Below are 19,235 nucleotides of genomic sequence, written 5' to 3'. Positions count from 1 at the left end.
ACGGCGTACCCTGCCCTGCGGACCACTACCAGATCTACCTTACAGGCTTACCATCTACAACGTGGATTCACTGCGTACCCTGCTCTGCGGACCACTACTGGACCTACCTTATAGGCCTGCCATCTACAGTGTGGATTCACGGCGTACCCCGCTCTGCGGACCACTACTGGACCTACCTTATAGGCCTGCCATCTACAGTGTGGATTCACGGCGTACCCTGCTTTGCGGACCACTACCGGATCTACAACCTATTGGTGAGAGTTTATCTCTGCGGATCATACTGCGAAGTATCAGCGACACTATTCCTCTGGGATCATCCTCCGCTGGGCAGAGGCCCTCTCTGCCCGCTCCTCGGGTTATTTCCATCATCGGCTGTATAATAAAGACTCTCTTACCTCCTGTGTGTACCATTAGAGCCAGCCTATCGCAGCAAGTCCCCACAGGACTCCTCCCTGTGGGAGGTTCCATCTCTTGCTACGACCAAGGGCCCACAACACCACCAAATCATAACAAAAGGAGCAGCCTGTTCCTTCTTTTTCCATTAGCTTCAAGGTATGAAATGCATTTCTCCTCATCCAAAAAGGTGGAGCCTCTACAGACTTTCTCCTTTTCCCCTTACCTGAAAGGCCGTAGGTTCATCAAACAGAACCCCTTCCAAAGCAAATACAATATTTTGCCCCGTTATTGATTCGAGAAAATCATGGATTCCACCCCCAAATTTACTTATTGCCTCACACTTCAGAAACTGTGTCCCAGTGTGCCTCAGGATGCCGAGCATCTCTGACACAAAGAGTGGAGTGCCTCAGGGATCTGTACTTGGACCGGTGCTTTTCAATATATTTATAAATGATCTGGAAAGGAGTACAACAAATGAGGTGATCAAATTTGCAGATGTTACAAAATTATTCAGAGTACTTAAAACACAAGCAAATTGTGATACATTACAGGAGGACCTTGCAAGACTGGAAGATTGGGCATCCAAATGGCAGATGAAATTTAATGTGGACAAGTGCAAGGTGATGCGTATAAGGAAAAATAATCAAATGCTGTAGTTACACGATGTTAGGTTCCATATTAGGCGCTACCACCCAGGAAAAAGATCTAGGCATCATAGTGGATAATACTTTAAAATAGTCAGTTCAGTGTGCTGCAGCAGTCAAAAAAGCAATGTTAAGAATTATTAGGAAGGGAACGGTTAATAAAATGGAAAATGTCATAATTCCTCTGTATCGCTCCATGGTGAAACCGCACCTTGAATACTGTGTACAATTCTGGTCGCCACATCTAAAAAAGATATAGTTGCGATGGAGAAGGTACAGAGAAGGACAACCAAAATGATAAAGGGGATGGAACAGCTCGCCTATGAGGAAAGGCTGAAGAGGTTAGGGCTGTTCAGCTTGGAGAAGAGACAGCTGAGGGGGGATATGATAGAAGTCTTTAAGATCATGAGAGGTCTTGAATGAGTAGATGTGAATCGGTTATTTACACTTTCGAATAATAGAAGGACTAGGGGGCATTCCATGAAGTTAGCAAGTAGCACATTTAAGACTAATCAGAGAAAATTCTTTTTCACTCAACGCACAATAAAGCTCTGGAATTTGTTGCTAGAGGATGTGGTTAGTGCAGTTAGTGTAGCTGGGGTTCAAAAAAGGTTTGAATAAGTTCTTGGAGGAGAAGTCCATTAATGGCTATTAATCAATTGTACTTAGAGAATAGCCACTGCTATTAATTGCATCAGTAGCATGGGATCTTCTTAGTGTTTGGGTACTTGCCAGGTTCTTGTGGCCTGGATTGGCCACTGTTGGAAACAGGATGCTGGGCTTGATGGACCCTTGGTCTGACCCAGCATGGCAAGTTCTTATGTCCCTGGGGCCACTTTCTCCCAGATCTCCTCACACCAAACACAGACCGCTGGTCCTGTGAGTTCTGTCTGGCAGGGAGGAGGATCCAACCTCCAGGGCCCTAGGCTCGCATGGGGTGGGGACCAAGACACAGTCTTTCACTCTCTCTTTGGTTGCTCTCTCAGCTGTAATCACTATTTTGATGCCTTTGCTTTTGGGTTCCTCTGACTCTGAACGAAGGCGCTGGACACCTTCATGGTGGGTATTCAATAACAATGTACTGCAACCAAAAAATACTTTACATCATATTCAAAACAAAATTGATCTCCTGAAAATAAACAGTCCAAGGGTGCCTCGTTTCTCAGTTCTAAGAGCTGAGTCAGGGTCCCTTAGGTGGCAAACGCTAGGCAAAACCCAACCCTGCAGATGTTAGAATGTGGGCTCTCAGCTGGTCTTGATCGCCTTACCTCTCTCTCTCACTGCTGGTATACTTGGACTCACAAAAAATATTCAAAATTCACAATCTTTCCTGCTTTTCACTGGACTAAACTGCTGGCAAAAATTCTTCTCTGCAAACATACTGCCTTCTTCCTCACGGCTATCCCTCCTTGAGTGGCAGGGAATCCCAGCACCTTATCCTGCCCTTCCAAGGCAGGGGTGCAAATCCTCCTTAGGCAGGACCAGGCTCCCAGAAAAATAAAACAGCACTCCCAAAACTCCTCTTCCAGACCGGGTGGTACTGGCCACACTGCAAGGGATGGTCTGCAAAATACTGCATCCTAGCCTAGGACTTAAGCTAGGGGCTATTTAGATAGTGAGGGAACTAGGGAAATAAATGGACTATATCTTCCATGTATCTGCTCTCTGTACTGTTGTGCAATTATCTTGTGTACCCTTGTGTACTGTTCATTTGCTTACCCTCCACACCTAGCTCTTTTACAGATATACTAAATTGTGTCCTCTTCCCCCAACAATGCGTCTGACGATCTTTACATTCCAGATCATTAAACATAAGTGGACCTTTCTATTGGGAGCACATCACCTAGATCTGAGAGGCCCAGGAGGATGAAGCTGGTAGGTCAGTGGTTCCCTGCATAGCCAGGCTTCAGAAGCTCCACAATGAATGTGTAACAGGTAAGTGTTCATGCACTGGGTCTCCAAGCTTTGGGAAGCCCTGGGCAAGGTAGTGGGCCGCATGCTCTTTGTTGGTTAGTGGTCTCGCTTTTTACTTTCTCACATGGAGAATAATACTCACAGTTAAAACATGTTGTACTGTAAAAAGAAAGCCAGGACTGCATCCAAATCTGACAAAGAGTCAAGTTGACAACATTATGCATGTGGATGGTGGGAGGGGCCCGAAAACCTCTCTGCCACTCCAGTATGTGCTTATCCTGTTCTCAACCAACCTGTAGGGAGGATTTGACAGGAAGGAACCTTGACTAGGCGTTTGCTGACAGAAACTCAATCCATGGACACAGGTAGCAATAGCAGGAATACAAATCCAGCAATTACATGTAATAAGCAAGTCAATGGTTTCCATGCGTGCGCTCTGGCTTTTCCCATGAGTTGAAAAGAGCTATCATAAGACCTCCATTCTCTGCAATGGGTGGGTGACTAGCGAGTGTCGTTTCCAAATGGACTGAAATTGTCTACTTTGGATTCATGATGATGTGTAGGCTGCCATTTGCATCAGCGAGAGAGTGTGTTTTCATATTGGGGGAAGGGATGACGAAAAATGCTAGGCAGTGGGGTATGAGAGTCTTTAAAAGCAGTAGTACTAGCTAGATCCTTCAATTATATTTATTTACTCTTTGATTGTTATTACCAAGTCATCTTTCTTTTTTTTAAATCAGATTTTATTTCTTATATTCTTTTTGTCATAATATATTTCTTATATTCTTTATAGATTTGGGGAATACAATTTGTCTCTTTTGTTACGGCCATGCTTCCTGTTTTTAAAACTCCTCTTTCCTGAGTCCACACATCCTGTTACTGCTGAGTTGGTGTAATGCCTACATGGGGTTCTGATGACAATCAGTAGAGCAGAGCCCTGATTTTACTTCGCGTCAACATGGGGGATTGTAGCTAAGCAGTAAGAACTGTCATAGACATGACCACAAATATCTCATTAGGTGTGAAATAAAACTGAAGCAACAATGGGGTAGTGAATTGGCAACTTATTAAAAAAAAATTATTTTTGCTGCATTACTGTGCGCATTTCATCTTTGTACAGTCTTAGCCCTGTCCCCTATGCTAAGAACTTCCAAACTATGGCAGAGCAGCAGTCCATTTATAGTCCAGCATCCTGTCTTCCAGCTCTGCTTCTGGGTGGAAGGATTCACACAAAGCTTCATTTATCCCCCGTCATTGCTTTCCTGCTGTAAAATGACCCCCCCCCCCCCACACACACACATATGAAAAGTGGGTAAACACCTTGTCTTTCACAATCTTATTTTTTTTTGTAAATTGAGATTTTATAATTGTTACCTCTAAAAAGGTGAAAATACTTGGTTGATTCAGTAATTTTGTGGTGGCTGATTTCCTAGCCTCCGAGTCTGAAGTGAACACCCAGTGTGTCTCCCCTTCATTCCCTCATGAATAGAGGCAAGGGGAGAGGTGATAAAAGGAAGCACAAACTAGCAACACTGTAGGCCATGGAGTGGATGAGTTGGTACTAGCAGCTTACAAATCAACTGGGCCGATGCTGACAGATTGATTGTGGCTGGGTATCAGCCAGCAAGATGATGAGGACAAAGGGCAGAGAAAGGAGACATGAACTAGTGATAACTACAATCCACGGAGAAGCCAGAATGGTAACTTGGTACCAACAGGTTACAACTCTCCAGAATCAACTGGGTCAGCATTGGCTGAATGCAGGCCAGTATGGGCATGGGAAAGTAAGTGGCTGAATGTTTGGGCACGAGCCTTGCTAGTTGTTTAGATTATTGCAAAGCCTGAGTGTTGGATTAAGTATGGGGGATTTGTATGTTGCTTTATCCAGGATTTATTTTATATTTCACCTTTCAGCCACTTCAAAGCAGATTACATTCAGGTACCATAGGATATATGTGTCTGTGTAAAATATATATATATCTTGGCAGGATGGTAAAGACTCATAGTAACATAGTGAATGACAGCAGATAAAGACCAGAAACGGTTCATCTAGTCTGCCCAGTTCAGTTAAGGGTTGTAATGACTGCTCTGTGCGGGTTATTCCAGAGCATTCCTGGAAGCACAAAGCATGAGAACATCATTAAAAACCTGACCTGGAGAAGGAGAGATACACTGTGAATGACTACGCTCTATTGGGCCGATGCGATATTGGTCTTGCTAAAACCAGGTGCTCATGATCGAGCGCCCGTCTCCTAATGCACACCCAGCCACCTCTCCTGGGTATGCGATGCATTATTTAAATGGGAGGAGGGGCGTTGCGCTAAAAAGGACGCACTAGGGATAAATTAATGAGCGTCCGTGATCCAAGATGGCTGCACACTGCGTGTAGGAGCCGAGGCAGGCCCTGCTTTTTCGTGGTTTCTTTCTCCTACAATCAATCTCTCATGCCCCCGAAAAGGAAGGGGAAGACAAGGGTTTATCCCTCAACACCCCCACCATCTTCGGTTATGCAGCAGGAAATAATTTGGTTCCTTACCTCGCAAGCTTCTTTTGAACCAGCGGTCGAGGAACCCTTGGAGCATGGAACTGAGGGAGAAGCTCCGGAAGAGACAACGCTGAGTCCAGAACTCAGGTCAGTCCCTCAACAATGCTCCGGGCTGATGTTTCTACACGGCGCGAAAAAAGAGGAACTCCCTCCCGGTTTGTTGGCAGAGAAACCATCTGAATCTCCTGCTCTTCGGGTTGCCGCTGAGCAAGAGTCAGCAGCGGGAGTGCTAAACGACGCGGAGACATCGAATGTTACAGCAGCAGTAGGAGCAGTAGGGGTAAGTCCAACGGGTAATATCCTGCAATTACGGACTGAGACAAACCCCGAAGTTGTTCCCCTAAGGATTCCTGAACGCCCGGAGGTTGTTACAATGGTGGCCTTATGGGACTTGATGGTGGGGGTAGCGACAACTTTGAATAATTTAAACTCTTAGGTAGAACACCTCGCTTCTCAAAACAGTCAAAATTCAAATGAAATTCAACAAAAAGTGGATGTATTAACCAAACAGGTTACGGATTTACAACAAAAAGACCATGAAAATATTGCTTTTAAGGCTGCAGTTGCGAAAGACAGACATTATCTTACTAGAAGGGTGGAGGCACTTGAAAACTCTAATAGACACCTTAATATAAGAGTTTTAAATTTTCCACGTATATTGGGAGAAATCCCATTTGTTTCCTTCAAAAGGTTCTTGCAAGAAGTCCTAGGGTTTGAAGAAGGCAGTTTACCTGAAGTTAACAGATGTTATTTTTTACCTAAAACCTCTGTAAACCCTAATAGGTTAAACTTGCAAGAAAACCTAACAGAAATCTTAGAGAGCTCAAATCTAGAGTTAGATAGAGCCACCCTTCTAGTTTCTTTGTTAACTTCAGCAGATATGCAAAGTATTATGAGAGTATACTTTAGGAAATTTCCAATTACCTTTATGAATGCAAATATAAAGATTTTTCCTGACCTCTCACCAATAACACAAGAGCGGCGTAGGAAATTTTTAGCTCTACGCCCTGAGATTGTTACCCTTGGTTATAATTTCATGTTAAAGTTTCCATGTAAGTGTGTATTGAAGAGGGGGGCAGAAATGAATGTTTTCTTTACTGTTGAGCAAGTGAGAGAATTTCTTCAAACCAAATCCCCCATTACTTCATCCCCCATAACATAGAGTTATTTGGAAGCTTAGATGTGCAGATATTTTTATTATTTTTCATTGGATTACTCCCTTTATTTTGGATCCTCAAATACCTGGTTAAAACTATATTGATTTATGGATATTTGGAGATCATATGTTAATTCCTATATTTTATTATTTCTTTGGACAATTATGATTATTATATTGCTTAGGAAATGAATGTATAGTTCTCCTTGTTTATCATATTTGCAAATTAAGGTTTGTAAAAGAATTTAAAAATTGATAAATAAAGAATGAGCGTCCGTTTTCCTAACCTGCTCACAGGCACGGGTTAGGAAAACAGATGCTCAGTTAACGGGCATCATTTCCCTAACCTGATTGCCGTCAACATTTTTTTTCATGCTGCTTCCTGTGGCTTGTATGGCTGGCAGTTGGCATATATACAGGCTGGAATAATCCTGGTCAGACAGGGTGGGCCACTTGGTCTTTTCTCTGTCATCTCTTATGCTACTGTATATATACTATGTGCTTAGATTGAAAGAGGTTTATTTAATCCTAAATGGTAATGTGCAGCTGATAGAAGTAGTTAAGCTTTGTGATATTGGGAGAATCAAGATTTTACAAAACCATTTTTATCTTTTTATCTTCTTTTAGAGTGACTACAGGACACTCACAACCAAAATCTTTCAGAAAGACAGGCCAGGCAGTAAAAAGCGTTTCACGTGTCCTCTCGGTCAGAGAGATTATTTCACTAGCTGACTGTGTCTCGATTCCTCATATGGCATCCAGAAGCGGAAGACCTCTCTCTGCCAGATACACGTCCTATCCCAGAAGCAAAACTTAAGACCAAGCTAGATTTCCTCTTACCAACCCCTAAATATGCCCCTGCCTCTTCCCTTCCCTCTTCCACATCCTGAAAAAAAAAATATATATATATATTTTAAACTTTACAGGAGGTGGGCTGCCCAAAAAAACCCCTCTTGGAACAGAACATGGTACCATAGATCCTAAAAAAACTGGGCTGCCTTTGTAACTTGACTGAATTGGTAAATCTTCGTTACTTGATCTCCCCTGGCATAAGCATGTTCTGCAGCCTCCTCTGAACTCATTAAGGTAATTAGGAAGGCTCCTTTGCTAGATTCTGAGTGCTTTGGCAGCCTCCAGGCCAGCACCATGGAGACTCATCAGTCTGCCCCAGACTGCCCCACTGCCTAACTCTTGCAGGAAACAGAGTTGCATTCCTTCCTTGCAGCAGTTGGCTGACATTTTTAGATCTCTTTTGGCCTGCGAAAGATGAGCAAGTTCTGTATTTTTAAGTTAAGGTGTCATCCTTTCTTCCTTATTTAAATTAACATGGTGGTGGTTGTGACTAGATTTTGCCTCTCTTGACAAGTGGTATATTCTTACAGGGCAGTGGATTAACAAATAAGATGCTAAACTTGGAGGATACCTGGGCATGAAGCTCCAGTTGGTCAGTTGTGGTCATACTAGCAATTTTGTAAAATAATTTTTTTTTTAAAGATAATCCTGATGGTAGTTTAATAAGCAAAGAAAATCAAGATCCCCTTCTAACCTTTATATTTGTGAGAGGAACCATATCTGACGCAGTGAAAAGTCCCTTTATTTTAGCAATAATGGAAGCAATGTGGAATGATCACATTCTGGCTCTCGCCATACTCCTGTGCAGTTATCGCACGAACACAGGATGAAGTATAAAGTAAGCACAAGCTAGTGACATGGGATAGAAGGGTGGAAACCAGCAGGTCACAACGCCCCAGAAACCAATCTGGTTGATACCAGCAGGTTGGTAGCATCCAGCAAGGTAATATGGACATGAATGGCTAGATATTCAGGCACCAGCTTCCATTAGTTTAGTAGCTGTTAAAGCTTGTGGTAAGACATAGCTGGTGCTGGATTAAATATGGGAGGAAAATCCTACAACTGATCAAGTGTGATATCTTGGGTCTCAGAACACAGCTTGCACTCAGCTGTTGGTTCCCCGCTGCAGTATCTGGATTCCTGAGCCCTATGAAACTCAAATTATTAGCACACTTCGCTTGGGATGCTCCAGTATCCTCATCCACAGCTCTACCCCTCGCTGTCCAGCAATTCTTTCTCCTTTCCCCATGTCAATTTTCTCACTCCAAAAGCCCATGAGGGATGGGAGGATAACTTGGTTGTTCATGCTTGCCTTAAGCCCATTACAGTTCATGTGCGACAATGTCCAAATCATCCCTGGGTCAAGCTGCGAGTCTGCCAGCGTGACTAGAGTTCATCTGGCTCCGAGAGACCAGTCCCCACCCAGGTGCGGGTGAAAGCCAGCCGCCCCTGGCCACCACGACAGGCCTAGGGCCTGGCATCCGATGTTCCAATCTCTCGTAATACTTTGGTTGTCTACGTCGCAACCTCCCCAGCAGGAAAACAAGTTTAAGGCCCTGGCAAGGCTTCGACCTTGCATAGAGCGTGCTGCCAACCTCCCATGCGGCAGCTTTACACAGTCACAAACACTGAAGTTGCTTAACTGTTGTGGGTATTTCTCCCACCCTAGCAACCCTGCAGTTTCCCCTCCACCCCCACCCCCCCACTGCAGTTAAGGAAAAATGATGCTTGATAACTTCTGCTAGTCGCTGGCATGGCATTCCTTCTCCCAGCTCCTTTTCAGCTCTGCTCAGGCTGATCGCCCCCCCCTGGCTCCTCTGGCTTCTGAGCTTCCTTCCTCCGGCTGCTTCTTTGTGGTCCCTCTAAAGGGGAGAACCACACTTCCCTTCCTGTCTTTATCTACTCCACCTGCACTAAGGTGGGAGGAACCTTGACCCACCCAACTCCCTAAAGTCCCACGCCCAGAACTCCCTTCCGACACCCAATCCCAGTCCCTATTGTGTTTTGCAGTGCAGTTCCCCCCCCCTCTTACTTTGCTTTGTTCTGGGGGTTTCTTTCTTCGTCAGATACTTCTAGCGTTTCCTCTGCTGCCCTTGGGGGGTCTGCTCTGTGAGGTCTCCGTCACACAAGCTCATAACTGGGGATATCTCCATAGCAGAATAACCGAGCAGACTGGATGGGCCAATTACTATTCATCTACCATCATCTACTACAGAGGTTCCCAGGTGGGATGCTGTGAAATTTTGCATCCTTCCCCACCCTGTGAGAAAAGAGGTGAAGCGGGAGCAGAAGCAAAATCTTCCTGTCCCTTCCCTCTTCACATGGCCTCCAACTAGCAGGAGTTAACTAGCAGCACTCCTTACCTCTCGCCAGCTTCCTAATGAAGTCAGAACTGCATAGGGCCAGTAGATCTTGTGAGACAAAGGGGCCCCATGTGATTCTAACTTCAGTAGGAAGTCAGCAAAGAAGATGGTGCAGTAAGGAGCACTGTTTGCCCAATGATGCTGAGGGGAAGGGGAAGATTATAATGCCAGGTGATGGGGAGGAGGGAAAGTAATGATGCTGGCGGGGAGAGGAGAGGGATGGTGTAGTTCCAAAGAGTGGGGAGGTGATAATAGTAGAGAGTGTGGGAGGGAAGGAAAGGTATGATGTTAGGCGGTGGGGGTACAAGAAGAAAGGTGGTGATACCAGATGGGGGAAGGGCAAGGAAGCTGGGAGGAGGGGAAGAATGGGAAGAATGGGAAGGCAAGTGGGGATGCTAGGGGGTGGGACAGTGGTGATTCTAAGGGGTGGTGGAGGGAAGGTGGTGATATCAGGGCTGGTTCCTGGATGGAATAAATGACAGTTTTATGGAGCAATTGGTTCAGGAGCTGACGAGAGAGGGAGCTATTCTAGATCTAGTTCTCAGTGGAGCACAGGATGTGGTGGGAGAGGTAACGGTGGTGGGGCCGCTTGGCAATAGTAATCACAATATGATCAAATTTGATTTAATGACTGGAAGGGAGACATTAAGCAAATCCATGGCTCTAGCGCTAAACTTTCAAAAGGGGAACTTTGAGAAAATGAGAAAAATAGTTTGAAAAAAACTGAAAGGAGCAGCTACAAAGGTAAAAAGTGTGCAAGAGGTGTTGACATTGTTAAAAAATATCATCCTAGAAGCACAGTCCAGATGTATTCCACACATTAAGAAAGGTGGAAGGAAGGGAAAACGATTACCGGCATGGTTAAAAGGGGAGGTGAAAGAGGCTATTTTAGCCAAAAGGTCTTCATTCAAAAATTTGCAGAAGGATCCAACAGTAGAAAAGAAGATAAAGCATAAGCGTTGGCAAGTTAAATGTAAGACATTGATAAACCAGGCTAAGAGAGAATTTGAAAAGAAGTTGGCCACAGAGGCAAAAATACACAGTAAAAACTTTAAAAAATATATCCAAAGCAGAAAGCCTGCGAGGGAGTCGGTTGGACTGTTAGATGATCGAGGGGTTAAAGGAGCACTTAGAGACGATAAGGCCGTCACAGAAAGATTAAACGATTTCTTCGCTTCGGTGTTTACTGAAGAAGATGTTGGGGAGGTACCAGTTCCGGAGAAGGTTTTCATGGGTAATGATTCAGATGAACTGACCCAAATCATGGTGAACCTAGAAGATGTGGTAGGCCTGACTGACAGATTGAAGAGTAGTAAATCACCTGGACCGGATGATATACACCCCAGAGTTCTGAAGGAACTAAAAAATGAAATTTCAGATCTATTAGTTAAAATTTGTAACCTATCATTAAAATCATCCAATGTACTTGAAGACTGATGGGTGGCTAATGTAACACCTATATTACAGCTAACCTGACTTCAGTGCCAGGAAAAATAGTGGAAAGTGTTCTAAAGATCAAAATCACAGAACATCTAGAAAGACATGGTTTAATGGAACAAAGTCAGCATGGCTTTACCCAAGGTAAGTCTTGCCTCACAAATCTTCACTTTTTTGAAGGGGTTAATAAACATGTAGATAAAGGTGAACTGGTAGATGAAGCGTATTTTATTTATCGAGTTTTATATACCGTCGTTCGGTTTCGCCATCACAACGGTTTACAAAGTTTCGATGTTTAACAGAGTGTTCAAAACTTCATGCACTTGTTGAGATAGTTAGAGGGCATTATAAATGTAGTTCGGTAGTCAAATTGTAGTGGTTATATTACGTTCTTGCATTGGTTCTGCGTGTTACTATGGGCCGGTAGGGAGAGAAGTTATAGCATAGAGTCATTGGGTGTTTTGGTAGGCTTTGGTGAACATCCAAGCTTTTAGTTCTTTTTGGAAGATTTTTAGATTTTGCTGTGTTCTCAGTTCGGTTGGGAGGATATTTCCATAGTTCGGGACTTCCTAGGGATATGGCTCTCTTCTGAGTTGAGGTGAGTTGTTTCAGAAGGCATTTGACAAAGTTCCTCATGAGAGGCTTCTAGGAAAAGTAAAAAGTCATGGGATAGGTGGCAATGTCCTTTCGTGGATTACAAACCGGCTAAAAGACAGGAAACAAGAGAGTAGGATTAAATGGACAATTTTCTCAGTGGAAAAGGGTAAACAGTGGAGTGCCTCAGGGATCTGTTCTTGGACTGGTCCTTTTCAATATAGTTATAAATAATCTGGAAAGGAATATGACGAGTGAGGTAATCAAATTTGCAGATGATACAAAATTATTCAGAGTAGGTAAATCACAAGTGGATTGTGATAAATTGCAGGAGCACCTTGAGAGACTAGAAAATTGGGCATCCAAATGGCAGATGAAATCTAATGTGGATAAGTGCAAGGTGATGCATATAGAGAAAAATAACCCATGCTATAGTTACATGATATTAGGTTCCATATTAGGAGCTACAACCCAGGAAAGAGGATAACACATTGAAATCGTCTGCTCAGTGTGCTGCAGCAGTCAAAAAAGCAAACAGAATGTTAGGAATTATTAGGAAGGGAAAGTTGAATAAAGTGGAAAATGTCAGAATGCCTCTGATTCGCTCCATGGTGAGACAGCACCTTGAATACTGTGTACAATTCTGGTCACCGCATCTCAAAAAAGATATAGTTGCGATGGAGAAGGTACAGAGAACGGCGACGAAAATGATAAAGGGGATGGAACAGCTCCCCTATGAGGAAAGACTAAAGAGGTTAGGATTGTTCAGCCTGGAGAAGAGACGGCTGAGAGGGGATATGATAGAGTTATTTAAAATCATGAAAGGTCTAGAACAGGTAAATGTGAATCAGTTATTTACTCTTTCAGATAATAGAAGGAATAGGGGGCACTCCATGAAGTTAGCAAGTAGCACATGTAAAACTAATTAGAGAAAATTCTTTTTCACTCAATGCACAATTAAACTCTGGAATTTGTTGCCAGGGGATGTGGTTAGTGCAGTTAGTGTAGCTGGGTTTAAAAAAGGTTTGGATAAGTTCTTGGAGGAGAAGTCCATTACCTGCTATTAAGCAAGTTGACTTAGAAAATAGCCACTGATATTACTACCATGGGATCTACTTCATGTTTGGATAATTGCCAGGTTCTTATGGCCTGGTTTTGGCCTTTGTTGGAAACAGGATGCTGGGCTTGATGGACCCTTGGTCTGATCCAGTATGGCATGCTCTTATGTTCTTATGGGCAAAGAAGCTGGGAGGAGGGGAGGAATGGGAAAGCAAGTGGGGATGCTAGAGGGAGGAGGAGGGGAGGTAGTAATACCAGGGCTGGGAGCAATGGAAGGGATGCTAGTACTTCTGGGGGAGGGGTGGGAAAGTAGTGATGCTAAGAGGAAAGGGAGGGAAAGAAAAGTGGTGCTGCCAGGAGGTGGAGGTAGGGAATGGAAGATGATGATGTCAGGAGTGGGATGGAAGGGGAAGATGATGCCAGGAGAGGAGGGAGAGGGTGGGATGAGATGGTGGTGATGTTGAGGAGGGAAGTTAGTGATGCCAGGAAGTTGGAAAGGTGTTGCATGGGAAGGGGAGGCAGTGAAGCTAGGGGAAGGTGGTGATACTAAAGGGGGGGGGGGAAGGAAGAAAAATTATGGTGCACAATGTGGGGAGAAGGGAGGGATGGTGGTGCTGCCAGGGAGAGGAGCGATGTAATGGGGGGGTGGGAGGTAAGAGAAATGATGATACTATGGTGGATGGGGACTGTGGCTGTGTCCTGTGGCTTCCCAAGACAAAATAAACAAGAGATATGGCAGTGTGAAAGGGCTGACCCGGTGGCAGTGTGGTGCACGTGGTTTGATGCCTGGGTCAGGTCCTTCTGCTCACCAGACCCGTGGAAGCCATGCTCACAGCCCCGGAGGGGGAGGGAGTCCCAGTAATTGTGCGACGGTGACAGCCAGTGGCAGATTTAGGGCCCAAGGTCACAAGGTTCTAGAAGGGACCCCTAGCCACGTGAGCTGGGAGAGGCTATAAACGAGGAGAAGCAGTTCTCTGGATAGATGCAAAATGGCAGCTCATGGTGCTGAATCCCAGCTCTAGTTCCCATTAAGCTGCAAGGTCAAAGGAAGAGGAGGAGGAAACTGCCCCCCCCCCCCAAAAAAAAAAGGTCAGGCACTGCTAGGGTGCTGGTTACAAATGGAAAGATACATGAAATTATTTTGAGCATATGCTTTACTTTTGCAGGTATAGGAATTCCACTTGTAACCTGTGCCAGATTCCATCCTGTGCTCTTGCAATGTGTATTTAATATACCTGAACTGACAGTTCAATTATTTTGATCTGTTTCCATGCAATATTATTTGCTTGTCCGCATGCAGTACCTGTCTGGGTCCTGCTGGTGGAAGCTCCTGGCTGCTGCTTTTGCACTCTGCTATTTTTAATTAGGACATTTAGGGCTTAACGACGAGGTAAAGATTATGGGAATATTTACTGCTACTTATGACTTTATAAGCCAAGCATCTCGGCAATATTGGCTGAAAGTGGTGGATTCCATGAACTGGATTTGTCTGACCAAGTTGCTTCCCACGAGTATAACCAAGGTGAGTGGCTGTGCAGACAGCATGAATGGCCCCAGTGTTCATAATAAATCTTTCCATATCCTATTGCCTTGGAAGTAATTTCATGTTCCCTGCTTATGTGTTGAGATAGGGAGGTGATGGAATCTCCATCACCGGAGGCTTTTAAGGCCAGGATAGACAAACATTTGTCTAGGAGAGAGTTGCTCCATTTTGGCATGATGAGGAAATGGGCATCTTGCACTTGTAATTATGGTTATTTGATGAGTCCATCAGTAAAACTGTTGATACTGGCCAGCTCATGTCAATCTCTGCTTTTTCCAACGGCTGCACAGTTACTAATTTTGTCTCACCCACTAATCTGGTCCAGAAATTGAGCATTTTCTATCTTTGTTCTAATGCATACCTGCCAGCTGATTCCAGGTGACTTGTACAGATCTGAGCCATTCTAGTTTCATTAATTCTTATTAGAAGGACGGGGGTTTGGAGATTAGTTTTCTTAATCAAAAAACCAGAACTACCAAAATATCATAATATGCAGATATGTGCTCACAAGCCAGGGCCACGTAATATAGTGATATTCATGGGTGTGGCAGGGGTGGAGCACTTTAAAACCGCCAGTGTCCTGAGTTAATGCTGAGGAAGTGCTGCTTTAACATTTGCTCAATCACATTTTTCAAGCTTTCTTTCTACATTCATGAAATGCTGGTGGCTTTAAAGCCTTGGAACTACAAGGCAAGAGACTTAGTGATGGGCCAAGCCACAATTCATGATTTTGTGGGGTTTTGTGATGTTAAAGCTGATCAAGATTCCCCAGTTTAGATTACGGCTGCACTGTGATAGGGGACTGGAAAACAAAAATTCACAAAATCCCCTTCCAGTGAATTTGTGGAGCTCAGTTTGTGGGATGGTTCTGTTTAATACTGACCATTCCCCAGGAGATTAGTAAGGGCAGAGGAACGATAAAGCCAAGGGTAGAAGAAAGTCTTTCTAGCCTTGCCACTGAACAAACCACTGCTTTTAATGGGCTTGCAACTTCTGTCAATAAGTCATTAGCCTCCGAGAGAAGAGCAGCAGCGATGCACACAAACACTCAACTACTTTTTTTTCATCCAAAATCAATGGTGTATTTATCTTCATTGATCTACAAGGAAACCGAATGTTTAAAATTAAAGGAGGGAGGGAGAGGAGGTGGCGTGAGTGGACAAGAATACAGAACAGACCAAAAAACAAAACAGAACTGATGGTGAATTAAGCAGAGAGTAAAAAGCCCATGATGTATAAACCAAAGAGAATGAAAAATAAAGCAGAAATGAGGAGAGAGAGAGACAGAAGCAGGGGGTTACAGCAAGTTAAAATGACAATTTACATGAGTGAAAAAAAAAAACCCCATGCCCAAAACAAAGGTAAATGAAACGTAGTTCTAGGGCGAACCACACCAAGACGAACATTGCGCATGGTCTCAGAGAGAGAGAGAGAGAGAATATCATCAGAATTTCCTTTTTTTGTGGGGTTTTTTTTTTTTTTGCACTCCTAAAATTCTACTTTGCCTGGTATACAGATCCCAATAAGAACACTGCACCATGAAAGCACACGGGGGACGGGGGGGTCCACGCGCATCTGTCCTTGTCCGCCTCCAACAAAGGCGGTGCTGTGCTGTGGGGGTTGCTGCATGGAATTGATTCATGCCCAGTCTTGTGTGAGATCCATGATCCTTTTCCACTGCAGAACCGTTCTGGTGGGTAACATGCACACAGAAGCTTTATTCTCTTACCCTTCCCTCCCCCCTCCCTCAACAAAAATACAATTATTCTTGCCAGGATTACTCTTATGGGTGTGTGGGTGCCTCTTGGTTTCATGGGATCTGTGAAGTAGTGCGTAGTTCTTTACTTTTATTTATTTTTTTGTTTTGGTGCATGGGGAGAGGGACAGAAGGAAGGGGTTCTTGGGGGTCCTCCCCCGCCCCCCACCACTGAGAAAGCCCTGTCTGCCCAGTTCTTGCATAGCTGAAGTGTAGAATCCCCCCCCCCACAGTGAGCTTGGAGTGCACATCCAAATCAGGAGCACATCAGTGTTAAAAAGGTGGCGGATGGCGCTAGAAACCGTCTTTTATGAAGTCCTACCTAGGCTAGGAATTTCGCATCTGCTGGCATTCACAGGAATACGTACAATTCATTTGTCTTTAATAAATCAAAAGAAAAATCCTTTTAAGATTTCTGCATAATATAATAAGGCAAAAACCAAAGTTTTGTACGTTATTATTATTATTATTCGTTTTAATCATATATATATCTGGAACTTCGGTTTCGAAAGTACCAAACTAAGAGAGGTGATGTGTTTGGTCTTAGAGTGAGACAATTCCAACTCACCCCCCATAAATAATACTTCAAGGAACCCCCCAGGCCTCTTCTGAAGAAAGCCCCAAGTCTCTCTCTCTTTTTTTTTTTCTTTTTTTTCTTTTTTTTTTTTTTGCAAATGCAAATTTAAGTAAAAACAAAAAAAAGGAAGAAAAAAAATTTTGAAAGTGAATAAAGAGCATAAAATTAAAAAAAATATATATACAAATCCATTATAAATGCTTCTCACATTAGGGAAAAAATGTACAAACTTGATTTGTTTTTATAACAACCACCCATTTTTAGCACAGAAAGGTCCAGAAGTTTTCTAAATTAATACCTATATATTAAATTCCAATTTCTGTACTTAAAAGTCTTTAATCTGCCAGACATCCACCTCCTCCATTTACTTATGGAAATGTGCTTAAGTTCTACAAATTTACATTAAAAAACGCTCTGAGCAGTGCCTTTTTGTAAAAGAATTTTTTTGTATATCCAGAAGAGTTTTTAAAATTTAGCTGTGTTTTTTTTTTATACGGGGGGAGGAGTGGGGAGGATTATCGTGCCTCTACTTCCTTTGGGTTCCTAGAGGGTGAATAGTCCCTGGGCTCTGAGTTTGTAAGTGGAGTAGTCCTTCGTGGAGACACAGGTCTCGTGCTGCTTGCTGGCACCAAAGGGGGCGGGGCGCTCAAAGCTGCCGTGGGCGGGGTCCGGTTTAACATGCCGTTGTGCATGGCCGTGGAGGGACTCAGTCTGGGGTAGTGGATCCCACTCAGATGCGGCATAAAGGAGGGCATGTGCGCCAAGTGGGTTTCAAGAGGGGACGAGTGTATGTGATGCAACCTTGCGCGTTCAATCTCTTCCCGCAAGTGTAAGCGCTCCCGCTCTCTCTCATCTGCCTGCCGCAATCTCTCCTGCTCACGGCGAACCTCGAGGAGGTGCTCATGAGTGTAGTCATGGGGCTCCCTGTCCCGATAAGAACGCTCATGGTCATAGAAGCTTGAGGTGGTAGGGAACCTGTGCATAGCATCTGCTCGCAACTGGAGGTCCATGCGACGGTGAAGATCTAGACTCCGGTAGGGGTCCCTCAGAGGATCTCTCATTGGGTCCCAGGTGAATCCAGGGTGTGGTAATCTCTCCCTTCCTGCCAATGGGTTCATGCCTATGAGTGGCGTCATCATCCGTGTGCGGTCCAGAACGTTCATATTGTTCATCTGATGCACGTTGCTCATGGTAAGAGGCATGGTGGCAGTCATGGAATGGTGCAGCTGTAAACCATGCAAAGTGGAAGGCGGGGGCTGCTCTACCGTCCTGGAATGTGGTGAGGGCTCAGAGCCCACCAGTAGGACATCAGCATCCTCTTTGCGCTCCTCTTTCACCTTGATGTCGTTTTTTATCTTCTGTAGGTCACCGGGAAGCTCTGGCTTCCTCTCTCCAGTCTTATTGTTCACTAAATTGCTAAGTTTCAGACTTTCACTTAGTGCAGGTTTGCTGTAGGGTGATACGGACTGAATTACCGGCTTGATGTTGTCCTCTAAGGGTCTCTTCTCATGGCTTGGAGGTTCCTTCACTGGGGAGCGACTGTCCTTGATTTTGTGTTCCACTGGAGGGGGGTCTCTGAGCCGATCAGGGTGCTGCTCTCTCTCTGGCTCCTTGGCTCTCTCCCTCTCACCGAGGCTGGTATGCCTCACCGAGTCACTGGAGTTTCCACTACCGCTGCGGATGAGGTTGCTGATCTGATGGCTCACTGGAGCCAAGGCCGGTGAAGATCGGTTTGAGTGATGACGGCTTTTGTCCAGGATCTCTCTGCGGAAACACAAAATTGTACTTTTCAGCCAAAAAAAAAGACACAAACATAGTAGCAGTGGTCTAAGCAACATAGCATTCTAGTCATTCAAGATCTTGCTTTAATTTTTTTCAACAGCAGCAGACATCAAGCTACGGAGTAATTATGGTGGCAGCAATCAATAAATACAATCTGCTCCTGCTAATACTGTTAGTCCCTCATTAGCCAGATATGCCTCAGCAGTCCTGATTCTTGCATTGATTTCAGGAAGTGTGCGTCTTTGCTTTGCACATTACTATTCACAGCTTTATCCTGGTAGTCTGACTGAGTTTTGTGAAGACTCCCAGGCAACAGAAGCACATTCACTTGCTGGACCCTGGAGTGGTGCCTCAAAGTGAGGGGAGGGAAGAGGGATGTTGCCCCCTCCCCCCCATACCACTGCATTTCTCAAAAGCAGAACTCAGCTCATTATCTTTCTTCTCTGAACTAGCAAACCACCCCAACACTGCCGCCAACTCTCTAACCCGATACTCAAGGGCTGCCAGCAGGCCAGGGTTTCAGGATATCCCTAATGAATATATATCTATGAAAGGTCTGCACCACACTGCCTCAAACTGTATGCAAATCTCTCTCATGCATATTCATTAGGGATATG

General features: G+C 44.3%; 1 protein-coding gene across 11 annotated transcripts in view; it reads right to left on the bottom strand.

Annotated features, from left to right (window-relative positions):
- Positions 1–17,246: 17,246 nt before the first annotated feature.
- The window catches only part of FBRSL1 (fibrosin like 1), a 694,486-nt gene continuing 692,497 nt past the window's right edge, over positions 17,247–19,235 (bottom strand). For all 11 annotated transcript variants that reach the window (XM_029619457.1, XM_029619447.1, XM_029619455.1 and 8 more), the window contains one exon: positions 17,247–18,600. In XM_029619457.1, the coding sequence (XP_029475317.1) occupies positions 17,352–18,600 (1,249 nt within the window). In that variant the 3' untranslated portion in view covers positions 17,247–17,351. The remainder of the gene's footprint in view (positions 18,601–19,235) is intronic.

The sequence above is a fragment of the Rhinatrema bivittatum genome, chromosome 11 (genome assembly GCF_901001135.1).
Source record: "Rhinatrema bivittatum chromosome 11, aRhiBiv1.1, whole genome shotgun sequence".
NCBI classification, from domain to species: domain Eukaryota; kingdom Metazoa; phylum Chordata; class Amphibia; order Gymnophiona; family Rhinatrematidae; genus Rhinatrema; species Rhinatrema bivittatum.
Note: the sequence above shows the minus strand (reverse complement) of the source record. Positions and strands in the feature narration are given on the sequence as shown.